The following is a 22,730-nucleotide window of genomic DNA, read 5'->3' on the forward strand; positions in this document are numbered from 1 at the left end:
TGTTTACGAAACATCACAAAAAATCATAAGTCACGGTACTGGAAAAAAAAGCTCTTTACTGAAAAAGCTACATACACAACTGAACTATCACAATGCTAAAAAAAATTGTTTAAAGAATTCAATAAAAGGAACAAAAGAAACATCCACCAATTTTAGTGGTATACGACAACAAAAGTTGAACAAGACATATTTTTCATTTTGCTTAGCGGTGCCAATGTACCCAGTGAACAAAGGCCTGTTCCAGTGTATGTGTGTGTGTATGTGTATGCCTAAAGAGCTAAATTAGTGAATGTCTTGTTAATGATTTACATAAGTATAAACTATAACCTTACCACAGGACTCCAAATGACACTTACGAAACTTGGAAAGACTGTACAGTAGATGCATGATTTCCTTTCTAAAGAAAGTTTTTTTTAAAATCTACGTAAAGCAAGACACTTTTTTCCATCTGGTGGCAGATACAAAGATGTCAGGATAATTCTCATTTAAAATAGCACTAAACATTTTTTTTTTTTGCAGCCAATGTTGATGCAAACATACAAAACAAAGTGAAGTAACAGCTGGTCAAACGGCAGTGACTAATATCCGTTCTCTCTCTTTTACCTCCTCAAAAGCTGTAAATGCTTTAGTTTAGCCAGTCACAAAAGGACATGTTTACCTGAACTTCACTCCAATACATCACCTGTATTGACCAGTGCCCTGACCCAGCTGACAGTGTTTACTCAAGACCACAGGCTGTCTATTTGCTTTCTCCTCCGGTGAAGCTCTCCAGCGCATGTGCCCAGAGGTGATGTGCTCCCTGAAGAGGACACATACTTGGGCCACCCAGCAAGATACACATCACCTGGAAATAAGAGCTCTGATGAGCCACAGCTGTAGAAACCTCTGCTCAAGAGGTAATTCACGGTGTAAAATTGGCACTTCTAGAACCGTGAACATTTCCAGGTCTGGTGTATGGAATTCATTACTCTATACTTTTGTTAGAATTCCGCTTCAGATCGTCAGCGTCAAATAAAAATTCACTCTCTCTGGTGATGTATGCAGGAATGCTATAAGAATATCATCTTACGTTTTGGCCACATAACAACATTTGCACAAAATTGCATATTTTTGTTTAGTGAATAAAAAGTGTTTTTTTCCTCCTCAAGTATATGCTCCATATTCTCACTATGGGCCATAAAAGCTTGATGTATCAAATATGATACAATATAAACACATATACAAACTTTTTTGAGATTTTGTATAAAACTTAAACAAACTGTTCTATTTCTGACAATTATTATAGCCTATATGTAAAGCTTTATAGTATTAAATACACCTAAGGTGCTGGAACCCATTGTGTTTGTACTTATTTTCTACTTCTTCTTCCTTATTTTTGTTTGGTGTATGGGCGTAAAAGTGTATGGGCGTCAAAGACCGTAAATCACAGAGACCCCAAAATTTGGTGGATGTTCCCAATTGTGCACCCCTACTCAGTCGCAAAGACACACACCCGTCTGACTCTAGGTGGTGCTGTAATAAATCCACGAAGTTGAAAACTGGTATGCATCTTATTTGGCGGACGTCCTATAGACCAGGATACATAAAAAAAAGCAAGGCCACCAGCAGCCAATCAAATTTCAGCAGCTAATAACTGCATATTTGAATGGCCTACTATTACAAAAATGTATATTTGTACATTGAGTGAAAATTAATATATGTACCAAATTTAGTTAAAATCGGCCTCAAAGTGTCGCTATAATAAGCTACTTTACATTTGAGCTATTAACTCCGCAATTGTGTGTGACGGAATCAAAATTCTTGTTTCTTCTGAATTTCTCGCTTTAAGCCTCAACAATAGCAAATCTAATTTTTTTTTAAAATTAACTCCTAGGCCGTTTGTCAGACCTTCACCAAACTTTACACACATCAGCTTTAGACCATGCTGGTAAAAAGCTAACAAAATGTTGATTATAGCATATGACTCATACATTAGTCTATGTCTTGTGTGCACAAAGTCCAAACTTCTCAAAGCTTTGTAAATATAGAAAACAAGTCATTCTGAGCAAACATGCTCTGTTTCATGAATTTATGATGCTCGGGAGATATAACAGCTAATTCTAAATAGGCTATCTATTTTTTATTATTAAAAAAGTTGCCTTTTTGAAATCCCAATAGTCTAACATTAATATTGACACATGATATCTCTCTTGTAACTCTATAATTAAATCAGATTAAGAAACAAATAAAAATGAGTGTGATTAATATTATATTATGTTTAATAAGCATAGTTAGGCTAATATTATCACATAGGATAAAATAATATATTGCAAAAATGTACATAAATATACAAGTATTCTTTGTTAATGAATATGATATGTAAATCACCTACATTACATAAAGAGTTAAGTTCTAGAAATAGAAATCTGAGGAGTTGTATTAATCAGACGGTTATTTGAGAGGGCGCTACGCCTTTAAGAGTTTTCGAGCACTGCGAAACTTTGGGAGCCCGGTGGACTGCTGCACTTTGGATAATGAAGGAAGTGACGAATCCGCAATGACTAGGAGAGAGAGGAAAAAACTCCAGAGGAGAAAAACAGAAACTAAGATTGAAGTCAGCGTGAAGCGCAGTGTACTGAATGAACGCGAGCGTCAGTGGCACGAGTCGGCAAGAGCTCACGAATCAAAGTTCCCTCAGTGAGAGGCGCGAGACGAGTGCAAACACCAGATGGATCCGTGTGTGACGCGGCTCTCTTAAATGTTTACTTACCAAACGTGAAAAGTCTCTAGACCTGTTTTTAAAAGACTTTATGAATTCATTTGTGTATCCAGCTTCCAAAAAATATGGATGAAGTTGTGAAAGTGGAGCGGCTTGTGATGTTTTGAGGAGATAGCGGAGTCTATCTGAAGACTTGTGGAATGAGTCGAACCGCATCAGCGACTGTAATTCCTGTGGATTCTCCTTCTGAGCCCGGAGTTTGACTTTTAGGATTATCTGGCATGTTTGCGAGGTGGATTTCACCGGGTTCAGTTCGGTTTACTGTGTTGGTTTTGCTGCTCACTGTGACAGTAACTCTCGGGTCTGCTTCTGAGCTGAAGGTGAAGGTTCGTTTGGCCGATGGACAAATCACAGATGAACTTCTGGAGGCGGACAGTGAAAAAGACTCCATCACTGTGGAGTTTAAACAAGGAGATGGGACTCTTATAACTTTTGTGGCCGATTTCAAACAGGTAAGTTGAAAACTATGGCCAGGATAAATGTATGTTTGTTTAATATGATTGTTACATAATGTCACTGAAGTGTGCTGGAATGCATTATATTGCTTGACTTTTTTCATGAACCCGCCCCCTTTCACAGTATAGGTGAATTATTTTAGCATGTCTGAATATCAAGTCATTACATTTGAGGACTTTAACAGGCCTAAGTCTTATTTCATATTAAGGAACACTCTGAAGGACAAATGCTCGATCACTTTCAGACAAACTTGCTAAACAACAACAAAAAAAATGCTATGTTCAATATAAAATAAGTTGTGAATGTGATTTTGGAGTTCCACAAAACTATACATTTACATTTGATTAGTTGACTTGCTAATCCAAAGCAAATTACAGTACATTCAAGGTATCTGCTCAACCTATTAGATTTGAATGATTTTACTTAAATTTCTAGCTTTACTAGAAACTTTTTTTAGTAAATGGTTACATTTATTTATATTTAGTTAGTTAGTTAGTTAGTTAGCTGGCACTTTAATCCAAAGAAAATTACAGTACATTCAAAGTGTCTGCTCAAAAAAAAAAAAAAAAAGTTTGAATCATTTTACCTACATTTCTAGCCTTTACTATATTTGTCATTTAGCCTACCAGATCATTCTACAGTGATGAAGCCTCAAATATTGGTAATTTGAGAAGTGGTTACTTTTCCTTCCTCGTGCCATTAAAGTCTGTGTCTCTGTGTTAAATCATCCACATTAATGATGAACTTCTGACCTGAGGTCAGATTCTTTCACTGGTGATCATACCATCAGGATTAGCAGTGGCAATGTCACTGGCCTCATCCGCCTCAGTTCAGTCACGTCAGCAGCCCTCTGCCCCTCACGTCCCCTGATCCTCCACAGATGTGGTCACTGTGGGGGTTTGCATCACATTTGGGAAGGCTTGAACTTTTCCTTTCCTCTTTTTATCAGTTCCACTGGCGGGCCTGTCTCCATTCTTCTCACATGTGGTTCTCATCTGTTTCCCCTGTATCTCAGGGATTTATGGAAATTTGAATGAACGAGGACTTCCTGCTGCCTTACTGGATTTACTGCACTGAAAGGGCTTTAACAGGGATGGAGGAAGACAAATATTCATTTATATTACTAAATGAAGTATGGCTATTCTGGTACCCGCTTAATCAGGTGCTAAGTGAACCCTTTGGATTTGATTTTCAAAGCTGTGTAGTGTTTTTCTTTTCTTTTCTTTTACATAGGCATTTGATTGCAGATTTGGCGTAGCATATCTCTAAGTATCTTTCATTCATAAGAGTGAATGCTGCTTTGGTTTAGTTTTCTGTTGTTGTGGAATTTACATGGATGAAATGCCAACCATGGCATATTCAGACCAGATTCAGCAAATGAGAATTGTATTATTGTTTATTTATTTATTTACTTCTTTCTTACTTGGTTACACTTCACAATAATAACAAAAAGTTTCCATTTGTTAACATTAGTTGCAACGTTAGTTAACAATCAAAATACTTCTAAAGCCTTTCCTTTTCTTGGTTAATGTTAATTTCAACATTTACTAATACTTTATTAAAATTAAAAGTTGTATCTAATAATATTATATAAAGGGACTGTGTGTAGAATTCAGAAACCCTTGATATTAGCGACACCGGTGGCCGTTATGTGAACTGCAGCTAAAACGCATTGTTAATGCACACAAAATGTACAAGAAACTGAATGTGATTTAATGCCCCGATATATTAACGGCGAAGTTTGTTTTTCGTTCTTGGCTTAAAAGTCAAAAGAAATTTGTGATACCTTTGCAGCGAAATATTGTTAATGAACATTCAGATGATATCCGATAAGAAAACATGCTCATAATCTACAATGGAAACATATTTACTGAATACATTTCTCAAAGCGCGTCAAAAGAGACATGTGACTTTGCGATGGGACGGCATAACTGGACCAACCAGTGGACTGATCTTATTGCACAGCATCTGAAATGCTGTTTTGGTCATTCTGAAATGCCTGAGCAAAGTCTGTCGTCAAAGTGGTTCGGTATAATACCTTTCAGAACACGACTTAAATGACTGCGTTCCCAAACAGCAGCATCTCCCTCCGAAAGCAAAATAACATGACTGTGTTTATTGCGTTTCGTCTGCACGCTCTGAGGTGCAAGTAATTTATTATATACAAAAATATTATGGCTTCTACGGCTGCAGCAACTTCCATTTTTCTTTGTGATATTTAGTGCCGGTTTATCAGGAAGTGACGATTTTGTTCTCTTCGACTCACTGGATGGAAATGGTTCTTTATTTGCAACTTTGGATGGAAACATAGCTAATGTTATGATAGTTTGATTATTTGAGACTATAGACTATATAAATCTGGCTATGTGAGACTATTATCCTGACCTGAACCTGGCAAAAACGTTCTCGAGTCCTTCACGTAAAAATCAGTCTAGAGGCTTTCATAGACAATTTAGGAAGCCGGAGGAGGTCTCGTTTTTTAAGTTTCATTACAAGCTGTTCACACATTGGCAAATGAAAAAGCAATTAATAAATGAAAATCCTTACATATAGCCCCTTTAATTAACCTGAGCTAACTAACAATAAACAGTTGCATTTTTATTAGAGTCCCCCTGTGATCAATAATTTTATCCCTTAAAATAGCTTGAATGTAACTCTACATCCTTGCCTCATTTAGTAAACATGGTTCTATGAATATGTAAATTAGCCCCGCCTCCACTCCACACCAGCTCAGAGATCCAATCGTTGACGTGATTGGTTACAAGGTAGTTTGTGACGTCAGAAACGCCAGCGATTTCAGGCCGCATTTTTGAGACTGTCTTTGGTTCACTTCAGTTTTAAGGAGAAAGTACTCAGCAATGGTGTTGTTGACTTATGAATTTGCACATGGTTTGTCTTAAAGCACATTAAAAACACCACATAGACATATAAACAACATTACAAACTTGATTTTCACCACAGGGGGACTTTAACATTAACCAAAATGAATAAATACTACAACAAATGTATTGCTCATTTTTAGTTAATGTTAGTTTCTGCGTTAACCATTTACTAAGGTGACCTTAATGTAAAGTGTTACACCTTATATTTTAATTGTTTTCAAATGTTTTATTTTATTTACATGGCATCATTAAAGGGTACTTTTTTCCTCACAACTGCAAGTTTGCATCTCACAATTCTGAAGTCCAATTCTGAGGGGAAAAATACTTTTTTTTTTCTGACTTACATTCTGACTTTATTTCTCAGAAATGCAAGTAATCTGGCAATTGTGACTTTTTAACAAGTGACTGTGACTTTATCATACAATTCTGAGAAAAAAAGGTAAGATTTGCAAGTTTATATCACGCAATTCAGAGAAAAAAAATGTCAGAATTGTGAGATAAAAAGTCGCAATTACCTTTTTAGATTTTTTTTTTATTCAGTGGCAGCAACAAGCTTCCATACTCAGATACAGTTTACCCATATATAACAGCGTGATGTTTTGTTCCTGTTCAGTTCAAGTTTCAATGGAAATCAGATGAGATTAGGAATATCACGCAAATCATGTGGTTGTGGTCCTTTTTAAGCATACATTTTCATAATATAAAAAAACAGATATATCTGACTAACAGACTGGCCTTTTTTCCAGTTTGTGTGGAAAAAGTGTGGGCTGTATGAGGTTCTTTTACAATTTGGCCTACTTCGACTGTTTCAGCTTGCAGGAATTAGAGTAACACATCACAATCCAGCGGCGACTGTTTGGTGGAAGAGATGCTACGTGTGATCACATTGATCTTTCATCTCTAACTCAAGCTTTTGTCTTAAACTGTTCCGTTGTCTTTCTAGTTGTATTATGTTTCTCAGCGCTCTATCTCTGCCCATCGGCAGCATATGCAGTGATGACGATGAATTCATCTCAGCTCGCATCCGCTGCCAACCAAGGAGCCGAGCGGTCTGCTTTTATGCTCATCTCCCTATTGGGATATCTGTGACCTGCTTGGACACAAGCCATCCCTCCTCTTCACTTTGAAATGTTATCGGCTCGTAACGTTTGAGCCAGCTTTAAACTTTATTGTATAAGATTCAACTTTGGGGCAATCATTTATTGTTGTTGACTACGTGTTGTGCCGGCTCTGATTTTAGGAACTCATCATAAGCTCAGTGGAATTTTGAAGTCGTTTCACTTTTGAATTTGTCGTTTTGTCACTTGTGGGAACTTGTCTGCCTTTTATGTCCTAGCTTTTCAATCAGTGATATATCAGTGAGTGTGTTTGGATGCCATCCAGGTGTGTGAACATGCCCACTTGAACCTAGCCAGTCCAACCTGTTTCAAAATGTCCCACTATTCTGAGACATGTGACAGGGATGTGACCTTAACTACACCGCACAGGCTTGAACAACCGCTCTCATGATGACACAATATATGTTTAAAAGATTCATGTCAATATGAATGAAAGACCACACCCGTTGTGTAGACGTTGCTATTTTACTGCTGTCATTACAATAAAGGAACTAATACACTGCATGACTGGTGCAGTATAAATATTGCATTGCAATATACTGGATCTAGAGGGGATTTTATTTATTAGAATGTAGAAACAGCACATTTCACCTTTTAAAATCACGTGTAAAATGGGTTTTTCACCACACTGCTTACAATACAGGAAACTGTGTGCTGTCTCTGATAACTAGTTACAGTTCAGTTCACATTTTCATGTTCAAGTGTGTCGGCAACAGGCAGGACATCTCTGGCAGCCCCTTGGCAACAAGCTGATGACTTTATTCAAGCCAGAATAAGGCAGATGTTGACCCTTTGAGTGCCGCTGAGAAAGAAAGAAGAGACCTCATTTACCCACAGACACTGTTATGTGCTGAACTGTTCAAGTCCATTTGATCCAGAGCACATTCGAGCAGTGTCAGTGTTAAAATATTTTGAGCACTGAGAAACTGAAATATGCTGATGTTTGAAGCTTAATTTTCTTGCACTTTCAAGTACTTCTTTTAGCACAGCAGTCTTTTACTGTTGCAATTTGCTAAAACTCTTTGATTGCACAGATTGCATTTTTAAAAATCTCTGTGTGAGCTTAAATGGACTGTCTTCGTGTTTCATAAATTGTCACGAGCATATTGCATATCATCAGTTTGATTGCTGAAGATTGTTTTCTTTGTACCATAGCAGCATATAGTATGTAATCAAGGTGGTAATTTCTTCTAGTCTAGTCACTGGTTTGAATGATACACAAGTTTACAAGATTTTGCCAGTGGTGGAAGTATTCAAACCATAAATATGTTTAAATTTATAATGTGAATATATACTATTTGAATATAATATATTTAAAATGGACAATTAATTAATCTTTCTTTTTTCTTTCTTTCACTAAAACGTGATATGTAATTTTATTCCTCATATTTCCATTTTGGTGGCATATTGCAAGCAGTATTCCATATTTTCCATTTGAGGAAAAAGAGAACGTGAGCATCGCAACATATGTTTTACCATTCATATCACTTTGTTTTGAATCACTACTGAAGCATCAATCATTCTTTAATCATGTAATGTTGTAGTTCCTAATAGTTACTGTGCATCTGCCTTGTTTACTCACCAAAGCCGTTTTTATTTGCATTAGGCACATTTGGACTCATGAAAGGGAGATGAAGAGCATTTTAATACTCATCATAATTCATTCACTTCACTACCGGAATTAGTTTATCATAGTTAAACATGCCTTTTATCATTCAGGATTAGCTCTTTCCTTAAAGCCCCTCCAAAGTGACATGTCTTAACAGCCACAAGAGTTTGATCCTATGATCTGTTTGAGTCATTGCTTTATGAATCAAGCCTTGGGTTACATCAGTTCTTGCTAAGTCCAACTTCCCAGTGAAAGACATTGTATAACTTATAGGGTTGCATTGTTGTTTTCTTAATGAGGCATATCTCAATGGAAATGAGATGTACTTCCCCATAGTTTACAGGAACAGCATGATTTCTTCCTGCTGCGTTTGGGTCTTGTCTTTTCTTCTCCCACGCTCTGACGTCTCCCTCTTGGTCTTGTGCAATACCTTCGGATTGGTATGGGGTGTTGAAATATTGGCGTAACCGTTGTAAAGGGGCATCAGCTTTAAGATCTTGATTTATTATTAAACGCATTGCCTAAGCTTTTGTTCTAAATCCAGATGTTTTGTTAGTTTTAAGATGGTTGTGGAAGAAGTTAACAGCCCATAGGGGGTAACGCCATGATCTTGACTAGAGCAGATGAACATATATTAGTGAGTGTGAAGCACATTAAGACAGCTGAAACAGGGTAAAGACGTCCCTGCTGTCCCACAAGAGCTCAAGTTAGCCACATGCCAAATAGGAGTCAAAGGTCACATGGAGACAACCCAGAGGAAGCAATGGTCTTCCATTACCATAATAGCCAAGTGCCTCTATTTTTGCCATGCTGTTTGGTTTTTGGTGTCATATTCAGAGGAAATCTACTTTAAGATGTTACCAAAACAGAATTGCTTGGTTCCTTCTTTGTTGACTTTTATTTACTGCAATGCATGTTGTGTTTTTGTTAAGTGTGTAAGACATCAAATTCCTCTTGTATTTTAACCACCACAACTCAGGCATTTCTCCCACGCTCTGTCTTTTGTCCGAGGTTGCTGTTCATCAGAGCGAAATGTTAAATGCTGGCATGCACCTGTGCCTTTTCACCAGCCTTCTTAAAAAAGCCAATTAAACATCTCTGCCGTCACATAAGGAGCCGTAATCCAGTTAAACTGAAATTCTAGACAATAGCGTTTCTCCTTGAAGAGGAACCACATTTACCATAAACATTCTGCATATCTGTTTATTCTGGATCATGTCTGCGTGCCTTGTTATTTGTCTATTGAATCTTTCCCTTAATTAGCTTTAACTGCTCGGGGTGATATATGTACTTCATAACCGTTGAATCTTTGATGTCTTGCCAATCTGGAATTTAGTTTCATAAGGGAAATTTCAAAGCATGTGTATGTGCATTCTGACTCAGCCTTGATTACTTCAGTCTAGTGACTTGGCTTAAGGGAAATGCCACCCAAAAATGAAAATTGTCACCATTTATGTCTCATCCCTCATGTTGTTCCAAACCTGTATGACTGACTTTCTTCTGTGGAACAAAAAAGAAGATATTTTGAAAAATGTTTCTGTTTTTGTTCATACAATGAAAGCCAACGTCTCTTTTGTGTTCTACATAAAAAGTCATACAGGTTTGGAACGACATGAGTAAATGACTGCGGCCAGGAAGGCCGGAAACATACTTTATGCAGATCAATGCTTGGCGAGCATGCGGTTGTACGTACTTATGTGGTTGTAAAAAGTTATCAAGGGAGCTTTAAAGTTACCTTCAAATGCCTTTGCCATTAATACAGATGTGTTGTGACTCAGGTAGCAGCTATAAACATGTCAACAGAAGAATGTGTGCTGTTGTATTTCCTGTTGAAAAGAAGAGCGTTGACAAGAAGAGTGTTTATCACTCTCTATTAGGGCTGCACGATTTGGGGAAAATGTCATATTGCGATAATTGAGGTCAATATTGCGATTACGATTGTGATATGTGATATAATAAACAAATGGTTTCATGAGTCAACTTGCTTGGTTCTCAAGAAAAATAAATGCACACACAGATTAGTGATAATCAGCCTAAAGAAAACAGTTCTTTAGTCAAGAGCAGTGAGTGTTTTCTCTGTTCCCTTTGTTCTTTGATTAACTTTAGCAACAGATTTTTTTTTTATAATTGCATTTTAACAACAAAACATAATTTACATACAAGAGTACATATAACGATACATGTCAGGGGTAAAGAAAAATAAGAATAAAAAAAAGAATAAAAAAAAAAAGAATAACTTTAGCGACAGATGTAATTAGTGGCTACTGTGTACTGTCCCTTTAAGACCAGCCGCTGTCAGAGACTCGGATCTCACACGCGCCTCATTCTTTCACGAGTCATCACATTCACAACTCTTCATGTTCATCATGAGACTACTCTTATGTTATGATGACACTCGACAAAAAGACATTTTGGCATAATTGTGTGTGTTATTGTTCGTTCAAGCTCGAAATAGAACTGTATTCTGTCATGCTGTTTTGTGGGCACGCACATTAGCGCGAGCTCTTTCTGTCTGTCACAATCAGGACGTTCACAGGCAGCGCGTTCATTTTGGCATACGTGTGTTGTTCGTTCTACCGCGAAAGAGAACTTGATACTGGCGCGCGTCTATCTGTGTGTGTGTCAGGAGGACATTCACAGACAGCTTGTTCTTTTATGTCTTATCGCGCATGAATGGTTTAAAAGCATTTGCATTAATAAGTGCGTTAACAGCGCTAATTTGTTTATTTAATATAAAATCGCAGCATTTTGCGTCATACAATCGCGTAGGCTTGACATCGCGATTGCGATACGATTAATCGTGCAGCACTACTCTCTATTATAGCACATTATGAATTGCGTTAAGACAGATTTTCAAATAAATGATGTGTGAAATCTTGCATTCATATGCATATACATTTTATAAAAATCAAATGTCAAGTTATAATATAAATTACATCTGCATTTGAGAGTCAAATTGTATGACTACAGGGACTCATCTCAAGATCACTCATTAAACAGTTCATCTATTGCCGAAATTAAAGAATTGAAAATTATTACAAATATTCAAATCAGGAATGTCAGAATTAAAATGCGTAGTTTGTGCATAAAAAAATACTTCAAAACCAACACGTGACATGTGAACGATGTTCACTAACCCGGTGATTTTTTTTCTATTGGATTGGTCTTTATTAGCATGCAGTGTGAAGTATTTCACTCAGGTCCCTGATCATTCCGATTCAATATCAGTGAAAGAAGAACAAATTTATACTCTTGTGCGCTATGTATTATGCATGTTATCGTCTCTGACAGACAGCAAGTTGAAGCTGCTCAGGCTGCCTTTTTCTCCCTCTTCTCAGAAAGTGATGGCACATTCAAAACATACGGTAGTGTGGGTTTTTCAGGAAATGCGTTTACTCACTGGACCTATGCTTCTCGTAAATACTACCGTGTATTGTGCACGTCATTTTCTGACAGACATCAATGTTGTGAGATTCAAATGATGGATTTGAAAACTGAAGGATCGAAAGGTAATACATTTTTCTTTAGCCGACAAGTATTCAGTGATGTGATTGATGCCCACAAGTTCTAATATTCCAACCGACAGCCAGCCCAAGTTTTTGACGGACGTGATAACGTGCATGAGGGGTGAACTATGAAATGCTAGAAACGTTCGAAAGCAGCCATATCACCCCGTAGTCCAAGACTGGTTGCCCACTGATGCTAAACAGGGCTGAGCCTGGTCAGTACTTGGATGGGAGACCTCCCGGCAAAACCAGGTTGCTGCTGGAAGGGGTGTTAGTGAGGCCAGCAGGGGGCGCTCACCCTGTGGTCTGTGTGGGTCCTAACACCCCAGTGTAGTGATGGGGACACTATTCTGTCAAAAAGCACCGTCCTTCGGATGAGACGTTAAAACCGAGGTCCTGACTCTCTGTGGTCATTAAAAATCCCAGGATGTCCTTCGCAACAAAAGAGTAGGGGTGTAAATGAAAAAAAATGGCCTCTGTCATTCATCATGGCCTCCTAATCACCTGTCAAAATGTGTTAACTTTGGAAAATCAAATTCATTTTTACCAGGTTTTGATGCACAAAGTTGTTTGTTTTTTATAACAAAATTCTTTTATTTAAACCCATCTTGCAAATCCTGTTGTAAATAATAGTGAAACATCACTTTTTAAAACTGTTGTTGCATTTATTACCATTTTTTGAGTCAGATTTTGACTCATAGTTATGCAGATGTTAATAATGCATGTAATGTGAAACCTTGAAGTAGATACCCACTTGTTTTGCACAACATTTAGTTTTCTCAATTCTCTTGTGTAATTCGTGTTTGTTTTGTGCAGTTCAAAGTTTTTAATGACAATGTGCATTGTATTGCAAACAGGGATCTTAAGCAATTCCACTTATTGCCTCCTGGGTAGACATTATTAATGCCAGTTGTTATAATAGAAAGCACTTGCAAACATAAAGCAAACATCTTTATAGTGGCAGAACAAATAGAATTTAATTGACATGGTTTTTAAAAACCGTTCATCAATGTCACTGCATTGTAGTGTGGCAGAATGAACAAACATGTATTTTATCTCTTCTGTCATAGTTGCTCGTCTCTAGAGAGGAATTTAGAGGGTGTTTTATGTATAAGAGACACAAACAAACAGAGTTGGAAGGATAATATTATATAAACTACTATAAATTCAGATCCAAGCAGCAATCGCTTAAGTTCCAAGTTCCAACACAAAGCAGAAGTGACGAGTCTTGTAGTGTCCACTTGGCTTTAGTATTTCTGAACAAATCTTTGGTTTATCCAATCTTTCATCTGTGATTTTATTGTTCTTAACGTTGTATGTCTGACGTGAATTTTATGGTAAGCAACATTTGGAACTGACTGTAAAAGCCGTGCCAAACTTTGTGATGATGCCGCTGTCAGACGTCAACAGCATAGTCCAAACAAACACGCCGTGATCCTGCAGCAGGAAGCAGGACCAGGAGCAGAAGCTAATGTTTGCTTTGACTTCAGAGATATATTTCTTCAGGACTGTCAAAATAAACTCTTCTGCACCAAGATTTATGTTTAGTCTCTAATCTGGTCATTTGGCGGACCTGCGCAAGGTTGGAGGGTGAACGAATGAAAAACTGAGCTGAGGATCTACCTGACTGAAGTATTTACTCACTAACCCGGCTTAGACATGTTGCTGCATGGAGGGGGTCAAACAGAGAATTGCAACAGGACCCTGGAGGAAAGCGAAAGAGATATTCGCCTCAGATAAGAGGAAATTGCCGAGCAATGAAGATAAAGGATAGTTGTAAAGAGAATTCAATGATTGAGCTACTGATATCATGTCAGCTTTCATCAGCAGATGTGATTGGTTTACCTGTGCAGTGTCAGCTTGCAGGGTTTCTCCCTATTGTCATCAAGGTGTTTGCAAAGCAGTGACGCCAACACTTCCCTGTAATTAAATTGAGTGGCTAAAGCAGTCCCCCACCCCCCTTACCCCACCAACCCCTCTCTCTGTTCCTTAAAGCAAACCGCCTTTCTGACGGCTGGAAGGTTCTTCTAGTGCCGGAGCTTAAAATAACAACTGCCTGCTCACTCCCCCCCTCTTGCGTTTGCTGATTGTTCTGTCACCCATGCGGTAATTCCACCAGGTCTGCCTCCTCCGTCAGTTTAATTGCGTTCCTGCTGCTTCGTCCTTTGAAGAACTTCCATGCTGAACAGTTCTTCACAATATAGGTTTGAGTTACATTTTTTGGATGTCTGTCATTACATGTAGTGATTCACAGATTGGGATCTGTGTACTTTTTACTTTTTCATTTTGTATAGTGTTCATGTAATGTAATGTCTATTGTGAACATCAATAAGAGATGCTTGTAAGTAGTACTTAATGTTTCTTTTCCTAGAAAAGTCTTAATCCATATTAAAGATTTGATAAAGGGAAAAATAAATGAAAATACACTACCGATTTTTTTTTTTTTAATGTTTTTGAAAAATGTTTCATGCTCAAATATTTGCTTTGATAAAAAATACAGTGAAAACAGTAATATTGTGAAATATTTGTCAATTTTTATACATGGCCCCCATAGTGCTACTGGCCCCAAATATTCTTTTTTTTTTTTTTTTTGTCAATTTGTAAAGTGATTTATTTATATTTATATATATATATATATATATATATATATATATATATAATTGATGTATTTTTATTTTTAAATGGCACTTCTAGTCTAAAAAACAGGCAATTTGTTATCAAATTTTTACCAAGTTTATGCAAGAAAAACAAACATTTTATTTGGATTGGAAAGAAATCACAAATACATTTGAAAATGGCATTTTAATTTCAAAACACTATTGTTTTCAAGCGTTTTTCAAAAGTTTCTTATTCACACACGAAATGTCAGAAAACCCTAAATTCGCATTACTGCTCATGTGTAAAACCTCATAAAAGCCCACTGAGATGATACAGATGGAACCGAAGAGATTCTTCAAAAATACGTCTCTGTGTGGACGGAAGGCCAAAACGGAGAGAAAAAGATGGGTTTTCAAACGAAAAAGTATAAGAGTGGACAAGGCCAAAGTTTGTCTGCGGAACTGAATTTACCTTCTCAGGGAAAACTATACAAATAAAAGAGCATTGTCATTCAAATGGAATATTAGATGTGGTGAATGATTCTTGGAATGTGAATGAATTTTCCACAGGCTCAGTGAGACTGCATCTCCATGAGTTTGGGGGTTGACCAACTCTGGAAACCAGATGGAAGGTTCTAGAAAGAGGATGAGATGAGAGCTCCAGAACAAACAAAGACAGCTTCGGCTTGTTTATTTTGATTGTCTGAGAAAACCTCCTACTTTGCGAATTAAACCCTGAAAGCTTGCTCCCTTCTGTCGGCTTGGTGCTCGAGGCCTTACTGTGAAAAATAAGAGGGGGGAGTGAGGAGAATGTGTGTGTCTTCTGCTGGCAGTGTCATGAGGATGCCAGAGCAAGGAGAAGCTGATGAATGGGTACACAGGTCTGTGGCCTCGCTCTCCGCTCTGGGGTTTCCCATAATGCCTTTACATGGAAGTCTTTATGAGCATGGGGGTACTGCCAGATATTTGGTCTGGTTGCTAACAGAAACTCAGTGATGTGCTGAAATATACGGTGTCTCTCTGTTGTTCTGGGCTGAATCACTATAAAATGTTGTAATGAAGATCTGACTGTAAGCTTGAAGGTCAACAGCTGACTTTTTAAATGCTAAAAAGGAAGAATTTAGGAGCCAAAATGAATAAAATCGATGGGTATTTGATAGGGATGCACAATAATGGTTACAGTCGGCATGAAGCGGAAGATGCAGTAATCTTTTCTTCCCTATTGTTATGTATATCCAAGGGAAACGGCTTCTTGGACAAGAAAAAATGGATGGATGGTTGTTGTTTGCTATTGCTGTGATCTCATATGAGTGACAGTTTGTCCCGCCCTGGCGCCCTCACGCCAGTAAACACGTCATCAGAAAAGAGATGTTGCTGCAAGAGGGAGGGGAAGTTATTTTGACTAAAGATTACAAAGGCACTTGATTTATTTTTAAATAATTATGTGCATGGACAAATCGTTTATAATAAACAGTGCAGTATTCCATAAAAAATAAGAATTGTCAATTCTGATTTTGTGGTGACTTCAAACTAATAATCCCAATAATTTTTTTTTTTAAATTGTAATCGCGATCAATCACAATTGTTTTCAATTGAGAAATGTATTTTTTATAATTTCTTTTATAGTTAGTAGAGATGCACCGATACTAAATTTTCTCCACCGATTATACAGAATATCTGCCGATAATTTGATTCTCGCTAAAGGACAAAAAAAATCTCTCTAAAATAATTCTGCAAACTATACAGGGAACCCTCTCATTTGGTAGATTACTATTAGAGGTTAAAGCTAACAGAGCCCAAACTATTATGTTAACTGCTATTTATTTTCAGATGTAATAATTATAGGCTACTCAAATAAAAACTGAAATGTTTGAATGCAACTCAGTTGCATATAAGGTAGTTTTCATAAACACTTTATTCAAACATGCATATATAATTAACAGTAAATAAGCTCATCTCTAGTGTTTTTTTATAGCTAACTGACGAACTGTGAACATTGGATAACTTTCCTGAGGCAAATGCTACGTTAAGTGACCTTGTTCACAAGCTGTTTTATTGACGTCTTTTCACGGTTGAAACACTTATTGAGCGATTGCATGCGACATGACTCATTTCAGTAAGTTGTACTTTATTTTTCAACATACCTTTTGATGTTCATGCATGTTCTTTCGTGCTATAACTTGTATTAAAGTGAAGGAAAAGACTCGCGCTCCACGCTGCCGCTTGAACTGAGGCTCTACAGTGATTTCACGTCACATTTAAGAGTGTCAAAACGCTATTTTTATTGTTTGAATTTTGTGATAAAATGGACAGAATTTATCGGCTGATGCCAATTAGTGGCAGATATATCGGTGCATCTTTAATAATTAGAATAGTTGCACTTTCCTGTAAGCACAAATTAATAAAACGCTAACGCATATGCAAGGTTATTTTACCTTATCTCTCTACATTATGAAAGCTAAAACAATGAAATTCCTAATGTTAATTACAATAATTCCAAATTATGTCAATGTTTTTAATATTAAAATATTTAATATTTGTTTTGTAGCACAGAGATTGAGTAAGTGCATTTATTCAGCAACCACAATCACAAACAATAGTCGAGATTCATGTTTGGATCTATCACAAAATAACAGAGATAATTATGCTTAAATAATCGAGAGAAGCAGAAATCCTGATCACAGTGTATATGATTAATTGTGCAGCCCTTGTATTTGATGCCATACAAGTCTCCAACTCAAAGACTTCAGTATTTGTAGTTATTATATAACACATTTCTTAAGGAGTTGCACAATTTAATGATGGCTGCATGTGTTTCTTCTCAGGATGTGAAAATCTTCCGGGCGCTGATCCTGGGGGAACTGGAGAGAGGGCAGAGCCAATACCAGGCGCTTTGCTTCATCACACGGCTCAACCACAATGAGATCATCCCCAGCGAGTCCATGGCCAGACTGCGACAGGTCAGGCTCCCTCTGCGGCTGATGGCGGGGCAGGGGGAAGTCATTGGGAGTGAGGGAGCAGATCCGGGGTGTTAGAGTTGAGCTTATTGGTTAACTGTTGCATAGGAGTGTGATGTTTTAAAGGACTGGTTGATTATGATTTCACTTTTCTAACTTTAGTTAGTGTGTAATGTTGCTGTTTGAGCATAAACAACATCTGCAAACTTACAACGCAGAGTTCAAAGCAAAGGAAGATATTTGCTTTTAAAGAAATCGTTTTTTAAGGACTATAACAAAAGGCTGGTAGAGACTACACCACATTCCTCCAGGGTTAGTGACATCACCACCCTAAAATGTACATAAACCCCGCCCCCTGAACACGATTCATAGATTATCAAGACAGAATATGCTAATCAATGATTAGAAGATAACTACACATCAGCTACATAAATTCATCAACTAACCATTCAGAAACGTCCTGTTGCTTCTACATGTTCTTCTTGAGTCTCTCCATCATTGTCTGACTCCAGTTTGAACAGAAAAGGCTAGAAAAGTTTCTTAGATTTTCAGTGCATGTGTGTGTGAGTGCAAGCTGTTGAAGCTCCGCCCTCTGTGCGGGAGCAGCAGCTCATTTGCATTTAAAGGAACAGACACTGAATGGTGCGTTTTTGCTCACCCTCAAAAATTGACAATTTTAACATGCTATATAAAAATATCTGTGGGGTATTTTGAGCTAAAACTTCACATACACACTCTGGGGACATCAAAGACTTATTTTACATCTTGTGAAAAGGGAATTACACCACCCCTTTAAATTTGAGATCTCAGAGGAAAAAGGCTGTAAAAGGCCTTTGATGAGTTGCTCCTGGGAAAGGTGTCCATGGTCCTAAATGTGTGAAAATGAATGAAAGGTGTGATAAAAGACTGAAAACATCTAGCTTTAAAGAATGACAGTAGTAATACTAAAAGTCTTTTTTATATTTTGCAGAAAAATCCCCAGGCCATCCGCACAGCAGAAGAGAAGAGAAGCACGGAGATGCTGAGCATGAACGTAGCGGTCAATTTGACACGGACGTGGCAACTGAGTGCCCACATCCACAACATGTGCAGCGTGGCCCGGGAGGCCGTGTACACGCGCGAGGCTGATGTCAGACACTGGCTGGACAGAGGCAAGCATGCTTACTGCATCCCTTAATTACACCCTACCAAACCCAGCACGATTAAATATAGCGCTGACATTGTGTTCTTCATATATTAACCCTCTAAAGCCTAATCGAATGTATTAAATAATAGTCATATGGATGTAATGCCTATAAATATAATTTCATTGTCTACATATGTTTTAGTAAAATATTTATTTATTAATTCATTGTTTAATTATTTTATTGGGTTAAGTATAGACTCTTAACCTGAATTATCATGTTTAATCATCAGAGATATGCCATATATAAACATATATAAAGGGTTTTAGCATCAAACCCTTTTACACATCAAATGTGAAAATTCTGGGGAGAAGGATCTGTAGTAAATCTAATTGAATGTAGTTAGACCTAGTACAGATGCATTACTGTTTGAACTGGAACACATCACTGTAGCACCTCACTGACCTACATCGCTTGATCATTAACTATAATAAATGTTTTTTTTTTTTCCCGATTCTTCAGGCGCCGAGGGTTCCATGTTCGAGCCTCAAGCAGTGGAGGTGCCAGGTCTGCAGAGCTGCGGGACAGTGAAGGACCTGTGGCAGCCTTGCTCCTGTAGCTACAACCTCAGACTGGAATGGTACCCCTGCCTGCTGAAGTACTGTCGCAACAGGGACGTCTCCGGCAGGGGCAGCCCGTATAAATGTGGCATTAAAAGCTGCAGCAAAGGCTACCAATTTACTTACTACGTACCGCACAAACAGCTGTGCCTGTGGGAGGAAGAGACCTAGAAACACATGCTTCTACAAAAACATATTTAATGTGACCTTCACCACAGGTTTTGTTCACCTCCGAGCCTTCAGACTCGTGCCTACTGCACAGAGCAGTTTGACAAAGAAGTTATGCTGGATGGGTGTGGATGGAGAGTGATTTGAGCAGCCCGAGCGCTCTAATTTTGTTTTTCCAGAGCAGTTGGCCAAATCTTTGAGCTGTCGACTGTGCATTTAAGCTGGTCAGTAGTTTTAAAGCTCTTCCTGCTCTTACCAGCACTGTGGAATGAGTATTTTTTGAGTCCTGACATGCAGACCCAAGTGAGCAACCTGTGAATTAGTCAGCGTATAACAAGATGTAATCTTAAAATTAGCTGGATCTCGTCAGGTTGCCTATTTTAATTTTTTTTTCTTTCCTGAAGCTGGTGTTATTTATTTTGCAGTGGGAAATGACTGAAGACACTTAAGCACAGCGCACATGTTCAGAGAAAATTTCTCTTTTTAAACGTTTTTTTTATTTTTTTTTAAGTTCTGTATTTTGACTGTTAGATTTAAAGCACTGTATTAAGTTAATGGTGGACGCATACATGCTTTGATTCATTTTTGGTACAGACAAAAAACGCTATTGAGTCATTCTCCAGTTGATTCAAACAGATTCAATCATGTGAATTTTCTCACCTCAAGTCTTAATGCTGGCAACCATTTGGGAGTGTGTGTTTTCATCTTCATAAGGATGGACTTCTAAGCATTGCACAACAGTATCATTTAAGGTCCAGTTGGATCAATATGAACTTATAGTTTGAAGTATGGATGTAAGTTGGGAGCAGTCAACACTGCAAAAGTAACATGGAAAACCAAAGTAAGTCTATGTTCTGATAAAACAGAGGGAGAGAAAAACTGATGAAAATCCTGCTTAGATCGTTGCTACTGTGCATCAACACTGCTATCTTCTGGTTATCCAACATCACTGTCACTCAGGTGCCTCCTATCAGTATGACCTCAGTACATCAACAGAGCTGTGAAACCATCACAAATATGGGTTCACATCCTTTTGTGTGGTATCAAATGTCCTAGAAGATTCCTCCGGTTCAGAAGTGACTTCAACATTCAATAGGACCAAATCCACTGACTAAGCTCTAATCATGAAGAAGAGAAACTGTTATCGTTTCACATTTCACTACATTCACCTCCAACTCACGACTCGCCTCTCTTACTATGAGAATGTTCACGTTTAACATACACATTTGACTCGGTTGTAGTTCATGGTACTAAAATGTTTATAATGATTTATTTAATTTTTTTGTTTTGTTTTTTTCAAAGAGTTAGTGTTATGTTAAAAGTGTTGTTTGAGATTACACCTCCCCAACCGACAGCTATTGTCTGGGATACAAGTGCCTTGTTGATTCAGTGTTTACTGATTCTTTTTGATGATAAAGCTGTTATGAATAAAGTATCAAAAATTATTTTCCTATGAAAATGAATATGGACATTATATGAAGTAATTTTAAATAAAAGCTCCTTCAGCTGTCACTTTCTTACTGTTGTTTTTAAACGCATTCAGAGTTCACTGCAACATGATTTGATTTCTGAAGGATCATGTGACGCCAAAGTGTTATTTAATGAGATGGTGTTATTGAATAAAGTGTTAATTATTCACTGACACAATGAAAGCAGACACCATATAGATTAAAACAATTGTTTTCAACCTTTTTTAAGGACAGAGAATTTTTTTAAATTTGTAACAGCTGTTTTTCCGATTCCTTTATCACTTGCTACTCACTCTGGTCAACTAGCCTACAGCTTTTAAAGGGAAAAAAGTAAATGGGCTATCACTGATATATTTTCTAAAGATAATTTGTTAGTTTTGTTTGGTTTTACTTAGAGCTCAGCATATTTCCTGATTTAGAGTTAGAATTAGGCACTTGTTACGAGTTGCACTCACTGATCTGTGTAATGATAATCTGTATGATCAGTGGTTGCATATATTAGCTCTATAATTTTTTATGTTTGTTTTTGCAGATTTAGCATTTTAGTTGTTAAATTATTTATATACAATGTAATTTATTATAAATAGTTTTAAGATATTTTGTAGTCCCTCTAATATGTTAAAGGAATAGTGAAATTCTATCATTTACTCATGTACAGGTGAAACTCGAAAAATTAGAATATCGTGGAAAGTTAATTGATTTCAGTTATTCAACTTAAAAGGTGAAACTAATATATAGACTCATTACATGCAAAGTGAGATATTTCAAGCCTTTATTTGTTATAATTTTGATGATTATGGCTTACAGCTTAAGAAAATTCAAAATCTCAGAAATTTTGAACATTTTCATAAGATGTAAACCATAATCATCAAAATTATAACAAATAAAGGCTTGAAATATCTCACTTTGCATGTAATGAGTCTATATATTAGTTTCACCTTTTAAGTTGAATTACTGAAATAAATGAACTTTTGCACGATATTCTAATTTTTCGACTTTCACCTTTAGGCACTAAACCTGTATGAAGTTCTTCTGCTGAACACAAATGTTTTTTTTCCCTTTGTATCATGGAAGTCAATGGGGTCCAGCAACTGTTTGGTTAACAACATTTTTCTAAATATTTTCCTTTGTTCAACACAAGAAAGAACCTTAATGCAGGTTTAGAAAAGCTTAAGGGTGAGTAAATAATGACAGAAAATTATTTTTGGGTGAAATATCCCTTTAAGGTCAAAGTTAACGCCAAAATACTTCTAAAGTTCTACTACAGACATTGTTATTATTACTTAAAATCGTCAAACTGTGGAAATTTGCTATCAGCAGCAGGCACTTCATAAAAATTAAAATAGCAGAAACACTGTTTGAATCAAATCCAATGCTGTTTTTCAACGGCTCTGCTATAACGTTCCACGACGGCGTTTTGCTTCGGGTTATTGGGCAAACTTTCAGTTTTTCCCCCCTCCGTTTGG

General features: G+C 37.2%; 1 protein-coding gene across 1 annotated transcript; it reads left to right on the plus strand.

Annotated features, from left to right (window-relative positions):
- The first annotated feature begins 2,469 nt into the window (after positions 1–2,469).
- Positions 2,470–21,306, plus strand: oafa (OAF homolog a). Its single transcript, XM_079886951.1, has 4 exons — positions 2,470–3,210; positions 17,752–17,886; positions 18,854–19,034; positions 19,530–21,306. Exons 1-4 carry the CDS (start codon positions 2,980–2,982, stop codon positions 19,796–19,798), a joined length of 816 nt encoding a protein of 271 aa, XP_079743077.1. The 5' UTR covers positions 2,470–2,979; the 3' UTR covers positions 19,799–21,306.
- Positions 21,307–22,730: the final 1,424 nt, after the last annotated feature.

The sequence above is a fragment of the Squalius cephalus genome, assembly GCF_949319135.1.
Source record: "Squalius cephalus genome assembly, chromosome: 11".
Classification (NCBI taxonomy): domain Eukaryota; kingdom Metazoa; phylum Chordata; class Actinopteri; order Cypriniformes; family Leuciscidae; genus Squalius; species Squalius cephalus.

Coding starts and splice junctions, on each gene's coding strand:
- oafa (XM_079886951.1), top strand. CDS start 2,980: ATGTTTGCGAGGTGGATTTCACCGGGTTCAGTTCGGTTTACTGTGTTG. Junction 17,887..18,853: donor CCATGGCCAGACTGCGACAG/GTCAGGCTCCCT, acceptor TATATTTTGCAG/AAAAATCCCCAGGCCATCCG. Junction 19,035..19,529: donor CAGACACTGGCTGGACAGAG/GCAAGCATGCTT, acceptor CCGATTCTTCAG/GCGCCGAGGGTTCCATGTTC.